This window comes from Lissotriton vulgaris, chromosome 4_1 (assembly GCF_964263255.1).
Source record: "Lissotriton vulgaris chromosome 4_1, aLisVul1.2, whole genome shotgun sequence".
NCBI classification, from domain to species: domain Eukaryota; kingdom Metazoa; phylum Chordata; class Amphibia; order Caudata; family Salamandridae; genus Lissotriton; species Lissotriton vulgaris.
In genome coordinates this window covers 396,090,729-396,111,461 of record NC_141691.1, presented here as the reverse complement: position 1 = coordinate 396,111,461, position 20,733 = coordinate 396,090,729, and the positions used below count along the sequence as shown (strand labels likewise).

At 44.0% G+C, this 20,733-nt stretch overlaps 1 protein-coding gene across 4 annotated transcripts in view; it reads left to right on the top strand.

The window, feature by feature from the left end:
- Positions 1–20,733, top strand: part of POF1B (POF1B actin binding protein) — a 225,826-nt gene that overhangs the window by 195,984 nt on the left and 9,109 nt on the right. For all 4 annotated transcript variants that reach the window (XM_086918778.1, XM_086918777.1, XM_086918779.1 and 1 more), the window contains exons 14-15: positions 1,801–1,929; positions 6,276–6,346. In XM_086918778.1, the coding sequence (XP_086774904.1) occupies positions 1,801–1,929; positions 6,276–6,346 (200 nt within the window). The remainder of the gene's footprint in view (positions 1–1,800; positions 1,930–6,275; positions 6,347–20,733) is intronic.

The window sequence follows — 20,733 nt, the reverse complement described above, 5'->3', positions numbered from 1 at the left end:
GTGTGCAACATGCAACTTAGAAAAATGCATTGAAAAGCATTTTACTAAGTTTTCGCTATTTACCACGAGGTTTGACCTCGAGGTAAATAGCGGCCCGAAACTGCGAATTAGCAATTTATAAATGGTTAATGAATTGCATTTAAGGAATCTCAAATAGAGATTCCTTAAATGTAATTCCTCACAATTTAGCAAAATCGCATTTACCGATTTTTGCATTTGGGATGATGAATCCCAAATGCAAAAATTGCGCTCGCAAAGGGCCAGTTTCTCAGAATCTGGCCCTTTGCGAGCGCAATTAAGCGTCATGAATCTGGCTGAAAGTGAGTAATAAGGGAAAGATATGTTTGTCATTGTTCTATTTAAGAAATATGAATAGGAAAATTTAGGTGCCTATCTTACTTGTTTCTTTTAAAAGTTGGCAATCCGCCTGTTAATAATGAATACCTTTGTGAGAAGGTGGGCATGTTTCTACTGAATCTGCATCTCCATTGTAACCTCTTTATCTGACACCAACATGGAATGGATTTAGAAGTCGATTGGATCTCAAAATGATTTGCAGTTGTTTGGGAAAGTACAGCTTCTAACAATTTGGCTACATGTGGAAGGTTAAAAAATAGGGAAATTGGTTGCTTCCTTAAGTAAGAGTGACACCTTTGTATGTCTGCAATCAGAATGTATCTGGGCATTGTTCTAGTTGTATTTTGAACAATTGGGTCATCACAGAGTCCACCAGTACAGAACTGGTATTTCATATGGAGCCAGTACCTTGTTTCTTTTTTACTTAAGGAGATACTGTCTTCAATGGTCAAGGAAGAGAATTTAATAAACCTAATTTCTTCGGGACTGGTTTTTTAGACTAGCGCTTCTGTTGCAGTAGGACCAAGCTCTGATAGACTCAATGATATTGGTGATTTTCCTTCAGAAGGTTTTGACCCAGATTGTTACAATTCTTCAGATGGAATGATACAACGTTCTACCTTGCTGAGTTTGGATGACTATTTAAAAATGGAAGCGCTTACCTACCAACATTGGGGGCATTCTTCATTTGTGTCACCTAAAAGCATTTACATATGGATTTAGATTATTTCATAGGTATCCAGTTTAGGCCTTTCTCTTTGATGATCTTTGGCAATTCATGATGACATTATCTGTGAGCTTGAAGAACTCTAGAAGGTCAAATCTTTTAGAGTAATTTGGTGTCCCCTCCTTGCCCCAAAAATAGTATTTGAAATTGAAAGGTGCACATTGTATTCTGTTCAATTGAAAATTAGTGCAATCTGTGCGAAAGATCCAAACATATTTCTATAAAATGATTTATACGAGAATGCCAAGAGTTAAAAATAAGCTAAGATCAAGGCTGGGTTTAGGAAACTCGTATTGCCATCAAGCAGTTTGTCCTGAACTTTGAACCTGTCACTAACTGAACCAAAATATACATTTTAGATGGTATTAGTTCCCTAGGAGAAACATACCTCACATTATTTATGAAACCATGTTCCTGTCTGTCTTTGTCCATAATCCAGATTCTGATGAAAATTAGTCTGTGTGGCATAGTACACCCATCCTTTAAAGCCACTCAGAATGTTGGACTTGAATCAACATGGTTATGAGGGTCCCTTCTTATCAGTAATCCTTGAAATAGCTTCTACATATCAATTGAACTACCGTAAGACAATCTGTATCAACTTGAATATTACTTTTGTACAGGGATTTAAAAAGTCTGTAAAAACAGTGAGAATATCTTGGTGTATTTATGGTGTATGGACCATCATGTGTTTAATGAATACCTTTTGCTTTTAGACTCAGATATCCAACATTCAGCATGAATCCTCATCAAGTGAAGGTAGTAGTAGAGACCTTCAGATGAGGATAATTGAACTAACGTCATCGTTGCAAAGGACTGAGCTCCTGGTTAAAAAGCAGCAAGAGGTAAGCAGCAGTGGTAATTTTCAAACAGAAGAAACTTGATTGATATATTTAATGTTTTTAAATGTTGAACAAATTGTAAACTTTTCTATTTCACTGTTCATATGTCTAGCATCTCACTTGCTTTTGTGTATTCATGTAATGTACACTAATTGCCTATTTGTATGTACAAACTTAACCAAATATATATCTATGTTTTCCTCCTGTACAGTACTTAAACCACAAAATCCCTAAATCCTAAAGACTGCAAAAATGTCAAATCGTAGGTAGCACTGAGGGGAATACCTGATCACAATCATGAACAAACTCTCCCAGAACAAGCGCAGGAACACTTGGTACATCCTTCATAATGTAGTTGTGCATTTGTGAGTTTAAAAATTCAGAAAGGAATAGAAGTGCATTTTATAAAAATTGACAATCTACTATTGAATTTCACTTACCATGCATTGTATGTGCCTCAGGCTGCCATCTAATGAATCACAAGCACTCTGTAATTGCCTGCCCCATTTCTTCATTGATACGTTATCAAAATCCAAAATAGTATTCAACACAAGGTTACATCACTCACTCAAGCTGATTAAACCTGTCAGATTATCCACCCATCCTGCAACTTCTTCTGGTTGATCAAAACCTTCATAACAGTTGCACTCACATCAATATAATTCCCAACAAATGGTTAATGTTGCTATGATTTATTAGCCTCTTCCAACATCCTTTCGAAGAAGGAACTAGTCCACCACAGTCACATCTCTTCTTAAGAAAACACCCCGGGACTTAAATGAATATCAATTATAAACCACATACTTGTTGTGATCGCATAGATAAATCATGTGTGCTCGGCTTCACAAGTCTGGAATCAGAGTCTTAATGGCAGTGAAAGGGAAGCTACGCTGCTCAAAACCTTAGATAATGCTGACGGTGAAGCAGATGAGACAGGATGCATGCCAACCAGAGCTTTTCGTTCTGATTACTTCTTTTGATAGTATACATTGCCTGGCCATGCTCTGGTTTGTTTTTGTGGTAGCAAAATGTTGAATTCTTCTCTCGATCTCTCCTTCCTTCTTGACAGCTCATAATACTGTAAGATGGAATCCTGCTTATTTCATCCTGAACAAACCCCTTCTGGATTCTTTCAAGGAACAGAATGTGCTGCAGCCCACTATAGTGCATTGGCCAACAGAGCCATCACTATTACACATACGTTGGTGATAAATAGATCTTACCAGTCATCACCAACAAATAAAACCAATACCAAGCTTGGAGACTGCCACCCTCTATCAACATATGAATGGTCTTCAGCTCTTATAAACTCAGGGTCTCCAAAAGCAATGATGTCCCTTGACACCGCCAGCTAACCCATCAAGCCTCACAATTAAAAGCTAAGTAGTCAGTCTAGACTGTGACTTGAAACTTGCTGTCCATATCAACCCAGATTCCAGTAGCAACTATAGAATTGACTCTTGCCAATCCTATACTGGATGGCCCTCACTGCTCTGCTTATCTTAAACAAAATTAGTCTTCTAATGCTCATCACCTATACCTATTAAACCTATTTAGTTTCCCTCAGATATTCTTACACCATGACTGCCACATAAAATTCTACATGCTAATATTCAGTCCTAAGTTGTTACTGTTCGTGGTTAGAATCTTTCATCACAGCTACACCCCCAGCATCCAGATACAAATAATTATTCATATGTATGATTCGTGCAAATATCTCCTTTACACACAGCTAACACACCGATTACTGCAGGAAATCGACGATTGCATTAGCGTACCGTTTGATCTCCCTCTCCACTCCTTCTCCCTCTGCACAGCGCTTTTCTACAAGACCGTTCTGTGTCACCTCATCCTTACAGAACCAGATAAATAATGATCTGCCTGAAAATAGTTGTCATAAACCACTGATATTGGTCGGCATAGCAAAAAAATAGCTTGCTACATTTGGTCGACCTTCAAGCTTTCATTCTTCAACCTACTTATCCCCTTCAACTAGAAGTACCAACTGAGTAATATCTCAGTACTGCTCAAGCTCAGGACCGAAACCTAGGCTCAGTATTTCTCCCTGTTGATAAATAAATAAAAACAATTGGTACAAAAAAAAAAATAGAGGTCATTTTTTAACTGCCACTAAGGAAAGAAGCAAGACTTTGGAAAATATTGAAGAGTCCATGAGTCGTTCAAATACAAAGACACAATAAAGTGCCTAGAATCATCCATGAAGACAAGTGAAATAAATTAATACAGTTAACAGCATCATTTGATTAGAGGGGTCTATGACATCAATTCATATGGCATTGCAGTAGTGGAATAGGTGCCATACCTTCTGTCAAGCTCTGTTCCAATCTGTCCCGACCTTTTGGTATGTCCCCATATACATTACTTGCTCCAACTAAACCCCACAATCTATTGCCCAAGCCTTCTATTTGTTCTGACTGGGGAGGCTGTCCTATTAGTTTTCAAGACAAGGCCTGAAGAGGTCGTCTCCTCCTCACTCTGCATGGGTGTTGTGGGAGCTCTTGACCATCAACCCATAATCCAGGGTAGGAAGTGAATGAAGTATGCACATGTTTCAGATCAAACCAAGTGGTGCAGAGTGCTCTTGTATGCGTGTGCAGGGAAAACAGTGCATCTTTAGAAGGTGCCTGTAGGGAGTTAGTGCAGAGTAATCTGTGGGGGGTTAGTGAATGGGGTGAATGCAGAAAGGGTACTGGTGTGTGAGTGGAAGGGTTGCTTGTGTGTGAGTGCAGGATACCTCTGTGCGTGAGTGGCAAGGGATGTCTGGGTGAGTGGAAGGGATGCATGCAGTGAAGGAGTGTACTGTGTTTGTGCATGCCCCGTGTGTGTGTGTGTGTGTGTGTGTGTGTGTGTGTGTGTGCGTGTGTGTGTGTGCGTGTGTGTGTGTGTGAGATACGAGGGTAAGTGCAAAGAGATGTTTGTGTTGCGTGCATGGGGTGAGTTAACCTTGTGCCTGCGTATGAGTGATAGGGGTGTGTGCCTTTGTGAGTCCAGAAGAAGGGTGACAATGCAGAAGTAGGATTGTGAGTGCTGGGGAACGTTGTACCTTCGTGCTCAGGGTTAGTCTTGGGCATGTGTGTGCAGGAGTGTGGATAGAAGATGAGTACTTGGGACGCTTGTGGGAGGGCTTTCAGGGGGTCAGTGCAGAATGTGTGTCTAGGCAGCCGCGGCCTGTGCAGGTAACAGCGGTGGGGCCGAGTAAAGAGGAGTTTCGAGGGACAATGTCGAGGGAAATTGAATTATTTATTTAATTTTCTCTCTGCATTATCCCTCGAAATCCCCCCTCACTCGGCCCCACCGCTGTCACCTGCACGGACCGCGGCTGCCTGTAGGGGGTCAATGCTCTAGGTGAGTTTAGGGAGTTGGCTTAGGATGTTAGTGTAGGGAGTCGGTGCAGGAGGATCCTAGGGTGGAAAACCTTCCATTATTACTTTGCAGGACACTTTGCTTGCATTTCCAGACCTTGCATGTAAGACATTATGTGCGCATTTAGGCACTATGCTTGCATTTAGACTCTGCGTGTGCTGAGAAACTGCGCTCAGGACACATAAGAACACACAATGAAAATTAAACTACATTAGAGATAGCATCTTTTTAGTACTTGTAGCTTTAATAAGGCACTTTAGCGGTATTTTGCATCATATGGAAGTGTTGTTTTGTGTACTCGTAATATAGGCGAGCAAGGTAGCACAAGCACAGGGTCTTACCTATGCCTGGTTCAGCTGTTGCTGTAAATATGACTTATAGTGGTTAATCGGATCCTGCAGATCACCGTTTAAAACAGTCCCATAGAAACATGATATACATATTGGTTGCTGTAAAAAATAAAAAGTCTGCTCGAAGGCTGTGCAATGTATGTAATTTTATATGTTTGTAAGGACTTGGTGCCAGATGTGTTAAGAATAAATTCGCAAAACGTGATCTCAAACTGCGCCCTGATGTTTAAAAAAATTAAACAAACTGGGGGAAATTTAAACACATAAAATAATGAAAAGCTCTGCTGCATATGGAGCATGCATTCCAATATCTAGAATGCATATGTGGGAGGAATGTGATCTCCCTTAATTTGGTAAACTACTTAAAACTCCCATGTTTGATTGTATTAAGTGCTGCATGGCAAATATAATTAAGGAAAAGTATATAAGTTAGGTTTCTCCCGTCACGACATCGTTATTCGGTTGCCAATTGGTTTGAACACTATGACAGAGATGTGGCTTTTGAACCTACAACTGTAATAGACCTTTGAGTGTGTGACTTGTCTTCCATAATCTTTGCTAGCTTGGATTTAAAACAAATGATGCCTTTTTATTTAATCCCCTCCCCCCCTATAGGAACTCTTCAGACTGCGCCAAGAAAGGGAGTCTTCCAAGGGTGGTGTAACCAAGGCAATCATCACAAAAAAGTAACGTTTGTGTACATCATCAGGCATGCTGATATGTTATTTGTATGTGTATCTTATAGCACTGTTAGTATTTTAGAGGTTTTTACAATCAATTATAATGTATTATTTGAAACTGGCATTTAGGACAAACCTAACAAAAGTTGGAGATTGAGTTGGGGTTACTGAACTTGGGGCCAGCAAAGCTTATGTTTGTACCAGTTATAAAGAATGTAAACATAGTGTACTGGGGAGATGCAAATTATAAACACTAGAAAATGAAATTCGCCAGGGATGTCTACAAAGCATGTACATAATGGATAAGGGAAGGCAACCGTTCCCAAGGCAGCCATCTAACGATGTACATCAAATGTGATCAGGAAAGCAACATTGAAACAAGAAAGGTAGATTAGAAGCATGTGCCTAATTACGTCCGGGCTGTTTGCATTTACTATAAGCATTGGATGATTTGTCCAATTGGGCTAATGGAGAGTGCTGAGCCCATCACAATTATACGCCTGGGCGGTAAACTCTGCTCCTTTCGCGAAGTTTCCGTGGTTAGTTGGCGTGCGCGAGCTGCTGCTCAGGTATTTCTACTCGAGTGGCAGGAAGATCAACCCATACTGCAATTTGTGCTGCACTCCGCCACTTGCAGAACTCCGGAGTTTTTTTTGTCACTCTGCAGAGTTATCCCGATGCTCCCCAAATTCTCCGGGCTGTCATTGATGCTGGAGAAAGTGTATGCCTTCAAGGAGACCATGCTGCTGATCCTCTGAACTTTATTCATTCTCTCTAGAGCGGCTTTGGTTCCCAAGTATCTGCAGGGGCCACCAGTTTGGTTTCCACTGGCCGGACCTCCCTAGATGCCCACTGACCCTAGGGAACAGTTTTGGGTCCTGTGCCACTTCCAGTACTGATGCCTACTCTGGTGCCTAAGCCCGCACCTGGCCACAACTACTTGATCAAAGTAATAAGAAATACCCCTCAACCCAAGGGGACAGGGTTCTACCAAACAAAATTAAAAAGCTTTCCCCCAGGAAGAAACTAATTAAGCAAACAATCACTCATTCATCGCTCACAAAAATGTCTCAAGTCAAATACAACTAAATTCCACGGAAGTTTGAAAAAGTATATAGACTTTAATAACTCGCCTTTAAAACTCGTATATTTAAAATTTCATTTTCACAAAAACCCAAATATATCCACATAAAAAAAAACAAGAGGGCGAATTTGTCTTTTATAATAGGAGCATTCCTACTTCTGTGTCACTGGATATCGGTGAATACATTTAATAACATATAGATGTCATCCATGCACTGTAGGTCATGCTCTAAGCTTCCGCCTGAACACTACCAAGGTTGACGCCAAGAGGGGCTCAGTCAGATTTGTGGCTCTGATTCAGACCAACGCACCCCAGTAGGAAGTGATCATGGTGATCTTCTTCCACATAATAGTGATGAAAAATATACACAGACTTGCAAGAACCCAATTGGCTTGATACATACTGGATACAGGGATGGATTTGCCACTTGATCTCCGACAGTGCAAAGTGCGTCATTAGCATTTGTGGTTCAGAGGTCAGCTAAAATGCCGGATTTACAGTTGCCCTCCGTGGGAACTAAAACTAACTTACAGAAATCTTGCACCAGAACCAGCTGCATCTGAGTCCTTTCTTCCTTTAAATCCCTTAATGACACTTTGATGGGAACTTGGTCTAAACCATGGGTACTCACAAACTTTCTCTCGGGGGCCAAATTTACAGTGTGGTTTGTCGCCGAGGGCCGCACCGGTGGGGGCGGGGTCAGTGGGGGAGGGAGCAGGGCTAGAGCAACAAAAATAACTGTGACCATGAGGTTGAACACAGGTCCCTGCAGCCATCAACCCCTTTGTGTTTCGTCTACTGAGCCACCAGACCCGGCATACACACCTCCCTCTCCCTCTCCCCTCTCCCCTCTCCCTCTCCCTCTCCCTCTCTCTCTCCCTCTCTCTCTCCCTCTCTCTCTCCCTCTCTCTCTCCCTCTCCCTCTCCCTCTCCCTCTCCCTCTCCCTCTCCCTCTCCCTCTCCCTCTCCCTGTCCCTCTCCCTGTCCCTCTCCCTCTCCCTCTCCCTCTCCCTCTCTCTCCCTCTCCCTCTCCCTCTCCCTCCCAGTCTCCCTCTCCATCCTCCCTCTCCCCCTCCCTTTATCTCCCTCTGTCTCCCTTTGACTGTCTCCCTCCCTCTCTCTCTCTCTCCCTCCCACTCTCTCTCTCCCTCTGTCTGTTTCACTCTCTCTCCCTCTTTCTGTTTCTCTGTCTGTCACCCTCTGTCTCCCTCTGTCTCTCTCCCTGTCTGTCTCCAGGTCTGTCTCCCTTCCTGTCTGTCTCCCTCCCTCTGTCTACCTGCCTCTTTTTCCCTACCTGTCTGTCTCCCTCCCTCTCCCTCCCTCTTTCTCTCTCCCTCCCTCTGTCTCCCTCTGTCTCCCTCCCTCCCTCTGTCTCCCTCCCTCCCTCTGTCTCCCTCCCTCCCTCTGTCTCCCTCCCTCCCTCTGTCTCCCTCCCTCCCTCTGTCTCCCTCCCTCTGTCTCCCTCCCTCTGTCTCCCTCCCTCCCTCTGTCTCCCTCCCTCCCTCTGTCTCCCTCCCTCCCTCTGTCTCCCTCCCTCCCTCTGTCTCCCTCCCTCTGTCTCCCTCCCTCTGTCTCCCTCCCTCTGTCTCCCTCCCTCTGTCTCCCACCCTCTGTCTCCCACCCTCTGTCTCCCACCTTCTGTCTTCCTCCCTCTCGATCTATCCCTCTGTCTGTCTCAGTCAGTCTCCCTTCCTGTCTGCCTCCAGGTCTGTCTCCCTTCCTGTCTGCCTCCAGGTCTGTCTCCCTTCATGTCTGTATCCAGGTCTGTCTCCCTCCCTGTCTGTCTCCAGGTCTGTCTCCCTCCATGCCTCTCTCCCTCCCTCTGTCTACCTGCCTCTATTTCCCTCCCGGTCTCTCCCTCTCCCTCTCCCTCTCCCTCTCCCTCTCCCTCTCCCTCTCCCTCTCCCTCTCCCTCTCCCTCTCCCTCTCCCTCTCCCTCCCTCTCTCTCTATCCCTCTGTCTGTCTCAGACTGTCTCCCTCCCTCTGTCTCTATCCCTCTGTCTTTCTCGGTCCCTCTGTCTCCCTCCCTCTGTCCACTCCCCAGGAGGCAGATGTCCATCTGGCGGTTTCGCAGTTTGACAATGCTGTTACTATGGCATTTGACAAACTGGCCCCTGCCCGGTTGCGTTACTCGGCGAGGAAAAAACCGTCGGCTCTGGTTCTCTGAGCTCCTTAGACAAGGAGTCAGGAGACAGGAGCGTCTCTGGCATACCAGCTGGGATCTAAGGGATAAAGAGGCGCATAAGATCTTATTGAGGGGCCATAAGGCGGAGGTTATAAGGGTGAAACCGGAATATTTCACTGCTCTTACCATTTCACTCTCCTCCCCGAAAGAGCTCTTCAAGATTGTCGACTCTCTAACATCCCTGCAGACCCCAGATCCTGTTATTGCCTCCCAGCTACTTTGCAACAACATAGCGCTCTTTTTTCAGACCAAGATCGCCGATATCTACTCCGCTTTAGAGCTACAGAGGTCTATAACCTCTGAGCCCTCTGTCCCCTCTGTTCCCGCATCAGCTTCTGCCGAGAACTCTCCATTGGGACACCTGGCCTCTTTTCCTCCTCTCTCCCTCCAGGAATTAGAGAACCTCCTGGATAAAACCAGATCTGGCTCCCCTTTAGATGCCTGTCCGCTTAAGATCATCAAGCAGTGCAGGGAATCCCTCCTGCCCTCTCTTGTTGAGATCATGAACAGGGCTATGAGGGACGGCATCTTCCCTCAGCAATGGAAGAGGGCAGTGGTAAAGCCGCTGCTCAAGAAACCATCTCTCGATCCTGGTGTGTTAAAGAACTTCCGCCCTATCTCACTGCTCCCTGCTCTTGCGAAGATGCTGGAAATCCATCTGAATAAGCATCTTGCGGGCTTCGTGGAAAGCTCAGGTCAGCTGGACCACTCGCAGCACGGCTTCAGGAGGGAACACAGCACCGAGTCTGCCCTCACCATAGTGTTGGATAATATCCGCACACGAGTTGATGGGGGTCAGACCACCCTCCTGATCCTGCTAGATCTCACAGCTGCCTTCGACACCCTTTCTCCCTCAGTTTTAACATCTCGCCTGAGGGAGATTGGGGTTGAGGGGTCTGCCCTGCGCTTGCTGACCTCCTTCCTCGATCAGAGAGAGCAGAGGGTGAAGCTGGGGACTTTCTATCTCCATCCCTGTCTGTGCAATGTGGGGTCCCTCAGGGGTCGGCATTAAGCCCGACCCTTTTTAACATCTATGTGACCCCACTTGCCAGACTCATAAGATCTTTTGGGATGGAGGTAGTTTCCTACGCCGACGACACCCAGATCTTCGTCTCTCTCTCCCAGTCGGCCAGTTCGGCTGCCTCCAACTTTAGATCTTGCATGGAGGCAGTCGCTCAATGGATGATTCACAATTCATTGAAATTAAACGGGGAGAAGACGGAGGTCATGGTGTTCGGAGGAAAGGAAGAGACATGGTCGGCGGATTGGTGGCCGGACTCTCTGGGAGCCTGTCCTGTCCCTGCTATATCAGCTAAAAACCTAGGAGTCCTGATTGACCCCACCCTCAGCATGCGTCAACAGGTCAATAGGACAGTTTCAACCTGTTGGGGAATTATCCATGTATTGAGGAAGATCAGACACTATCTCTCTCAGCAGGCTAGAAAACAGATAGTGATTGCACTCATTGGCTTCCGTCTGGACTATTGTAATGCGCTGTATGCAGGACTAAACAAGGGTCTGCTGCAGTGATTGCAAATGGTCCAGAACGCGGCGGCCAAATTTGTTTTAGACCTGCCTAGACGCGCCTCGGCCACATCCGCCAGAAAATCGCTACACTGGCTCCCCATTGAAGACCGGATCCTCTTTAAAACATTGTGCATGACCTATGGGGCTTTGGCCAGAATTAGTGCCACTGGGATCGGATCCATCCTGTCTCCCTATAGCCCCTTGAGGAATCTACGCTCTAGCGACACATCTCTTTAATCAGTGCCCCGCATCCGTAGAGCTAAATGGGGTGGCAAAGCCTTCTCCACTCTGGTACCTAAGTGGTGGAACACCCTTCCGGGGGATCTTAAGTCCCTTCCCACCATGCAGTCATTCAGAAAGGCTCTGAAAACTCGGCTTTTTGCAAAGTCATACTTGTAGTTGTGTTCTGCCTTTCTATGTTTTGATCTGTTTTGTTAGGCGCCTTGATGCCTCCGGGTTTTAGTTGCGCACTATACATTTTATTTCATTCATTCATTCTCTATCCCTCTGTCTGTCTCGGTCCCTCGGTCTCCCCCCCCATTATCTGTCTCTCTCCCTCTGTCTGTCTCCCTAAGTCTGTCTCCCTCTCTCTCCCTCTGTCTGTGTCCCTCTGTCTGTCACCCTCGGTCTCCCCCCATTTATCTGTCTCTCTCCCTCTGTCTGCCTCCCTTGAAGAACCAAATATTTACAATACTCCTTCTCAGGGGTCTTACCAATAAGTAGTCCATTCAAGAGTGGCAAAGAAATCAACACAGAATCTGAAATATGAAAAGACATCTTTATTATCATTAATTGTGAGGCTCCGTCGCCCAGCCACGCTTAAAGCAACTGGATGAGAGAGTCTGCCTGCATGGCCTTCGCACAGGCCTTTTATACAGAATATTTCGCTTTAAGCACACATTCCTGCTTTGAAGTGCATTATGTTGGAAATTCCCAGGACGTGCATACAAAGCACCACTTTCAGGATGAGTCCAGGCTAAGAAAAGAATTGCACACATGCTTGGTTTCCTGTTCCATCAGGCCGGACAAACCCACCATAAAACCTTCAACCAGATCGATGAACATGTCTTTAAAGGAAAGGCAGCAACAGATGGGACGGAGGTAGGAGTTGTGGGAATGGTGTCATAAAAGATCGGACATGTCCTGCTCTTTGAACTTTATTGCGCCAGCTGCTGAACAAGGAACTGGCTTGGGAGGTTAGCCTCAAGCAACAGGGTCAGCTGTCGTCAGGTCATGCAGAAGTCAGCACAAACCCATGCTAAGGTTATGTCCTTTAAATGCTTACTCTGCCATGGGGAGAGCCTACTGTAAGGGCAACGAATAACATGGCTGCTATTTACAAGATGAAACCCAAGTGTTCAATGCAAAACCTTCAAATGCACAGTGAATCCATTGGTGTAACATGACGAAAATACTCATGAATAACGCATTCGCCATTTGCGGTTCACTGATACCAAATTCATAACGGAATCATGACATTTAAAACACAGGTTCAGAACGCCAAGAACCACAGAGCATCCTTTTGCCCTTACATAGGCAATAACCTATACATGGCTATATTCATCACTAGCTGGTGTTGATGTAAATACTGTACCAAAAGAATTATCAGTAAAATCTGACCTAACCAGTTCATGTTCAGGTAAAATATGAAACTCATGTGAAGAAAAAGAAAGAGTATGTTGGGAAGTTGGTGCAGACGTCAATAGTGTAGGGGGAAACATACCAAAATATAGTAGCCAATAAAATACATTAAAGTATTAAAATAGATAGAGCTATACTGCACTTAAAGAACAATATTCTGTAATGTCTGTTTTTCATCTCCTGCTTTTTATCGTCATTCCTCAATACAATCTCCATTTTCTAATGTCGCTCACGCAATCTTGGTAGAGTACATCAGCTGTGATCATTAGCAGGTCATAGGGACACTGCAAGTCCTGCAGGCCTACTGCCACTACTCAGGTCACAAACTGAACCATTTGTACTCCTACGTGACCCTGCAACTGGCAAATGGTAACCAATCAAAAATTTAACAAAAAACATAATACAATTCAGCAAGGGAAAAAGAACAACAAAATGTCAAATGCGTAATACTTGCACAGTCCTAAACAGACAGCAAATCATAGAATTTTCTAATAACGTTTTATATTGCTTCCTACGCATTTCAGTAATTCATTATATGTTTAAGTGAAACAATGGTGTTCCTGATCAATGCTCTCAGATGAAAAAGGGATACTCTTCCACAGAGAGTGGACTTTATTCTGCTCTTACTAAACAGAAATACTTTAAAACAATGCCAGCAAAGCAGCAAAAATCAGTTTCCAAACTTCAAGTCTATACAAGCTCACAAAAAATACCCAAAGTCCATCAGATCCGCTTCCAATTTTTTTCTTCGCGTTGGGCCTCTTCAAGTCAGGCCTTTCATGAGGAGACAATACTGTTTAGTTGGAGTGCCGCTCGGGGAAAACACTCACAGCTCACTCGAAAGTCTCAAAGTCTTAAAACAATGCACCAGTGTCTCTTCTTGTGGCAGACACTACAAATGATGTGCTGTTTATTGATCAAGGGCACAAAGCATCTCGTGCAGATCCAAGCACTACTTAGCAAAATCAGCAGCACTTTCAGGCTCCAACACTCATCATTTAGTGTCAGAGGACGCTCAAGCTGCTCTCTCCTGGGCACCAGAATGTAGTGCCTTTTTCTAAACGTGGATGCTCGGGTGCACTGCCGTTCCACTGGTGCAAAGCAAAAGTGTGAATGTGGCCAAAACTCGGGCCAATGGCTCAAGGGAATGTACACTGACAGAGGTTTCCAGCACATAACAGGTACAGAGCCCAAACAACAAATAAACGAATCAGCTCCTCCTTTCTTCTGCAACGCCTTTCGCAAATCAACTGCCTTGCTTTGGAGGTACCACTGATGTCGTGCTGATGATCGTTGTCCCGCTTCGCGACTTCCTTGTTTGCAAGAAGTGTAGAGCCAGGACATCTGTTCATCTTAGAGCGGTCACTGATGGGGTGTGAGCTTAATGTTGATCACAGGTCTGCAGGGAATCACTCTTCCTTTAACTCTGGAAGATCTTAGCAGGACCCTAGTGATGCAGGATGTGTAACACAATTGTTAGTTTCTTTCAAATCAAGCACAAAAAGCAATTCATGTGTTTTAACAAAAGGACTGGCAAGCAGGTGACCTACAATCTGCATGGGAGTGACAATGTGCTATGAGCATAAAATACAAGAGCAAAGGCAAAAGGGCAAAACAGTATCTTTAGAATCTTCAGGTATGTTCTTTTCATTATTCTCTGTCATCTATAGCTACACAGGAATTCTATCAAAATGAATTTCCTCACATAGTGGCATTGTCTAATGGGGTAAATACATGTGTTCCCTCAATGACTAAGCCTAGGTGTTCCTAAATTCCTTATCTAGAACATCTCGAATAGAAAAATAACATCGTTCATATTATCAAGGACATGAAGAAAAGTCCCTTAAAAAATGTGCATTAAGTGCACTATGCAATACAAAAGGCTAATGATCAAATGTGAAGACAAAGAACAAACACTAGAAAGTCCTGGTATTTGCATGTTTAGAACACATCCAATCCCACCAAAAAAATTAAAGCAGCAGGAACACAAGAAAGCTGAAAAATTAAAAATAGACATTGGAACCAACCTATCACTACCTTGACAGTCAGTCTGAAAAAAACATTTTACATAACATGGGGGGTCCCTAATACATAACTACAGTCTAGAAGTGTGCACATAAACAATACACCCATAATAATAAATGGGCTGACTGGTGAAAGGAATATGGGAAAAGGGGAAATGGAATTAGGACACAACTAAAATGCCTAATAACTAAGCATAATGCGACATTGGTCAGGGGCATTGGTCAGGGGCGGAACAACAAAAGAAAAATCTATAGGAAGAACAAGAGTGTGCTTGGGTGCCTCAGGCATGTAACACAGCACCAAGAGAACGGGGAATACACAAAAGACCAAAGTTACACAAATTCTAATTCTATATTCCTGTTCTCTCTTCAGGGAGAGGAAAAAAACATGAAACCTGGCTTCCTTTCAAGGGACAAAGCCATATGCTATTTGGGAAACAAAACATTATTAAATAACGCAATATAAAAATTAGGTCACCGTGAGTCACAGATCTATAATTCTATCCTTAGGTCCAATCAAGGATACATAACAATTTAGGGCTGCCTATTCCTTTAAGGGAATGTGCAGTACGTAACATCAGGTGATACACTTTGAACCCGTTATTTGTTTAGTTATTTATTTTCAATACAGCCAAATGTATAGCCAAAGGTAGGCATGCACTGGTAAAAGTGCTGCCATCCTTCCTCACAGTATGCAAACCATATCTGTGAAATTTATCATTATACCAAATTCATCCAATACAGGAGAACTTGTGATGGTAACAACATGAACAAACATACAAAAATACAGCACCATGGCATGTGTATTTTATGCACTTTAAACCTGCAGTCAAAAACCCAATATTTGGGCCTGTCTAATTTGTCAGGTCAAAAACTCCATACAAACTCTATACCCAGCGTTTGACATTTGAGCACAACGCAGTTGTAGATCAATTGTCAAAATATAATATGTCATGACAGCTGTAAATACCTCAAACAGAAACATGTACATTTTTTTTCTGTTAAAGAAATGACGCAAAAACACATCTTTTGTCAACTAGCCAAACTCACGTGTCTTCTCTTCTTTAGAACAATCCATGAAAAATCTGTTGGCAAAAACAGAAAAATACACAACACAAAAACATTGTACCATACACAAAAAATAACTGTTAATTACTTAACTGTTAATGAGCAAATCTGTATTGAACGTAAGCCTGTAACCTATAACCTTCAAAATTGTGTGAAAAAGGCTGCATGTTATTTTTATCTAACACTGGATGCATCATTTCGTTTTCTGTAAAATAAAACACAGCCAGCAAACATTGCAGCAGTCCTGCCAAGCATTTAACACGATGTTTAAAGAAACCCCTTTTCATCTCCCCGTTTAAATCAAGGTCTTTCATGTTACCACGGTGAAACCAGAAACCAGAAACCTCACCCTTAGCAGCCCGTGCAGAGAGGTCATTCTGCATTCCTCGGAAACAAAGGCCTAATTAAAAAGGCTGTAAATGGCAACACTTGAGGGGCCTTCTCCATAATTTATGGGGAAACACTTAAAAGAGAACATCTCAGCGAGCGCACTGAGCCAGTTGTTGCAAATTCTCCCAGCCCCCAGCTTCTGCCACAGTGGAGCTGACAAAGCCAGTAGGCTGGATCTAATCAACAATAATTCAAGCTATTTTAAAAAAATAATTTCTCTTTTTAAGCGCTAAAATGATCACTATTCCCATATTATTAGACTACATTTACTGTCAATTTGTCTCAAAAGCTAAAGACACACAGACCAGTTTTTTAGAGTAATTACTTGTTGCAATCCTATGGCACACACTTCATCAGTGTTAAATAAGCAAACTGTCCGTAGGCCTATCTTGAAAGTAGAACCTCCAATCCTGATATTAAAACAAGCTTGTGTACTGGCACATTAACCCACTGAATCACAAGAAAGCACAACCTTATATCAAAACCTAAATGCATGCATTTGCTTAAGGCTGAGACACTTTAAGGAAAGCAAAAATGCAGTTTAAACAGTGAATTTACTCAAAATCGACTTTCTGATTTTGGGCATTACAAAATGAATATTTTACAATTTTCTTGCAGAATATGGACCACTAGAAAGTCTATTACATAATCCAAGAGTCAGGTATCTGAAAATAATAATTTATATGTTATAAAAATGAGCTTGCTTGCGCCTATGGCAAGCGAATTTATACAAATGAATTCTTGTCATTTTAGTGATGCAACATAACGCAAATCACATTTTAATGCTAAAAGGTCATAGCATGAGTGTCAAGCTTTATGAATATTAGAAAACGATTTTGGTAGCACTAATTTTTATGAATTATTTTTCCATAATTAATAATTTTTGTCTTCTAATAAAACCCAATTATTTCTGTTTGTGATTGTTTTTACATATAAGAGCCCGCTACATTCCTTGTCTATTATTTAGAAGCATCTACTCACAAACCTGAGCGCATATGCCTAATTTAAAAAGCGTCAAATTCTGCGTCACTTTCTAGGGCCTCTTTAATGTAAAAGGGCCATCATACAAAATTCCACCCGTGTTTAACCACAAAAAAAATTGCTGGCTGAAAAAACATTCCTATCAAATATACTACAACTAAAAACGTTTTGCCTGTGAACATTTAATACAGTGCATTTAAGTGAAAACGCTGTAAATGCATTTATTTCTGCAAAAACATGTCACTTCGTTTTTGGCTGGGGCCTTATTTAAATCCATTAAATGTGAACCACACACATTGAGCACATTTCAGACATAAACAGGAAGTGTTGAAAACATTTAGGACACACAATGCAGCGCTCTCCAACCATTTCTTGTAAATCGCGTCGTCGCAATGTACAACAAAACTCACAAACAAAATAGACATGTAAACACACATTTTAACCACGCATTCAAACATACATTAAAACCCACAAATCAACACTCAGGACAAAAACAGGACAGTCCGGACTATACGTAGCTGTAAGTCATATTTACAAGAAACACTGCTCAACAGTGTAAAAACCAAAAATACACTCAATTCACTAGCTGCAGCTGGCAGAACACCAAAAATCGTTCTGCATATCCATTCATAAAATTATACAGAGTAAAGCATCCTTATTATGTATTATTACATATTTTAATTCCCTGCGAATACAAAATCACCAAGGAAGAAATATGTTTGTAAATCTAACCTATTTAGATAAACCGGCTAATTCAAACGTATACAAAGTTGGCCAATACAAAGCTTCAAATTCGCTAAGATCAGGCATCTTATAGCTCACTAATCCAGCATCAAACTTCAAGGGTTACGGGATTTACCAAGTCCCTGCAAAGAACAAATACCCTCGGTTTTTGGCGTCTGCAGGCGTCAAATAATACAACAACAACAAAAACGCTAGCAAAGTGTCACCGACAAAAACACTAGCAAAGCGTCAACAACTAAGGACTATGGGAGCGACCCACATATACTTATCACAGCTGTATCAAAGAAATAGATGTCCAAATTCTAACTGCCAATTTCTAACTGCACTAACAGTCTCTTTAAAAAAAACTTGCGCCAAAAAAAGGGTTGCTCAGTCAGGAGTGACATCTTTTGGAGAGTCTTAAGTCAGAAAAATCAAAAATATGCCAGGCCGCAAAGACAGAGAATCCCCCAGAACCTCCGTGCACAGAGTACCTCTTTTAGTAGATTCCTGTTTTGCCTTCCCCAGCACAGTTCTTTTCTCTGAAAAACTCTCCTCCAGGTATTCACTTCCATGATGAGCCCCCGAGTTGGGCGCCAACTGAAGAACCAAATATTTACAATACTCCTTCTCAGGGGTCTTACCAATAAGTAGTCCATTCAAGAGTGGCAAAGAAATCAACACAGAATCTGAAATATGAAAAGACATCTTTATTATCATTAATTGTGAGGCTCCGTCGCCCAGCCACGCTTAAAGCAACTGGATGAGAGAGTCTGCCTGCATGGCCTTCGCACAGGCCTTTTATACAGAATATTTCGCTTTAAGCACACATTCCTGCTTTGAAGTGCATTATGTTGGAAATTCCCAGGACGTGCATACAAAGCACCACTTTCAGGATGAGTCCAGGCTAAGAAAAGAATTGCACACATGCTTGGTTTCCTGTTCCATCAGGCCGGACAAACCCACCATAAAACCTTCAACCAGATCGATGAACATGTCTTTAAAGGAAAGGCAGCAACAGATGGGACGGAGGTAGGAGTTGTGGGAATGGTGTCATAAAAGATCGGACATGTCCTGCTCTTTGAACTTTATTGCGCCAGCTGCTGAACAAGGAACTGGCTTGGGAGGTTAGCCTCAAGCAACAGGGTCAGCTGTCGTCAGGTCATGCAGAAGTCAGCACAAACCCATGCTAAGGTTATGTCCTTTAAATGCTTACTCTGCCATGGGGAGAGCCTACTGTAAGGGCAACGAATAACATGGCTGCTATTTACAAGATGAAACCCAAGTGTTCAATGCAAAACCTTCAAATGCACAGTGAATCCATTGGTGTAACATGACGAAAATACTCATGAATAACGCATTCGCCATTTGCGGTTCACTGATACCAAATTCATAACGGAATCATGACATTTAAAACACAGGTTCAGAACGCCAAGAACCACACCCTCCCTCTGTCTCCCTCGCTCTATCTGCCCTCTGTCTCCCCTAAATCTCTCCCTCTGACTCCCTCTGTCTCCCTCCCTCTGTCTCCCTCCCTCTGTCTCCCTCCCTCTGTCTCCCTCCCTCTGTCTCCCTCCCTCTTTCTCCCTCCCTCTGTCTCCCTCCCTCTGTCTCCCTCCCTCTGTCTCCCTCCCCTCTGTCTCCCTCCCTCCGTCTCCCTCCTCTCTGTCTCCCTTCTCCTCTCTGTCTCCCTTCTCCTCTCTGTCTCCCTTCTCTCTCTGTCTCCCTCTCTCTGTCTCCCTCTCTCTGTCTCCCTCTCTCTGTCTCCCTCTCTCTGTCTCCCTCTCTCTGTCTCCCTCTCTCTCTGTCTCCCTCTCTCTCTGTCTCCCTCTCTCTTTGTCTCCCTCTCTCTTTGTCTCCCTCTCTCTTTGTCTCCCTCTCTCTTTGTCTCCCTCTCTCTTTGTCTCCCTCTCTCTTTGTCTCCCTCTCTCTTTGTCTCCCTCTCTCTTTGTCTCCCTCTCTCTTTGTCTCCCTCTCTCTCTGTCTCCTTCTCTCTCTGTCTCCCTCTGTCTGTCTCCCATTGTCTACCTCTGTCTGTCTACCTCCGTCTCCCTCTCTCTGTCTACCTCTGTCTCCCTCTCCCTGTCTACCTCTCCCACCCTCTGTCTCCCACCCTCTGTCTCCCACCCTCTGTCTCCCACCCTCTGTCTCCCACCCTCTGTCTCCCACCCTCTGTCTCCCACCCTCTGTCTCCCACCCTCTGTCTCCCACCCTCTGTCTCCCACCCTCTGTCTCCCACCCTCTGTCTCCCACCCTCTGTCTCCCACCCTCTGTCTCCCACCCTCTGTCTCCCACCCTCTGTCTCCCTCCCTTTGTCACCCTCTGTCTCACTCTCTCTGTCTCCCTCCCTCTGTCTCCTCCTGACTTCCTCCCTCTGTCTCCCTCCCTTCTGTCTCCCTTGTTCTGTCTCCCTCTCTCTTTGTCTCCCTCCCTCTGTCCCCCTCTGTTTCCCTCCCTCTGTCTCCCTCTCCCTCCATCCCGCCCCCTCTCTGTCTTCCCTCTCTCTGTCTCCCCTCTCTCTGTCTCCCCTCTCTCTGTCTACCCCCTCTCTGTCTCCCCCCCCTCTCTGTCTCCCCCCTCTCTGTCTCCCCCCCTCTCTGTCTCCCCCCCTCTCTGTCTCCCCCCCTCTCTGTCTCCCCCTCTCTGTCTCCCCCCCTCTCTGTCTCCCCCCCTCTCTGTCTCCCCCCCTCTCTGTCTCCCCCCCCCTCTCTGTCTCCCCCCCCCCTCTCTGTCTCCCCCCCTCTCTGTCTCCCCCCCTCTCTGTCTCCC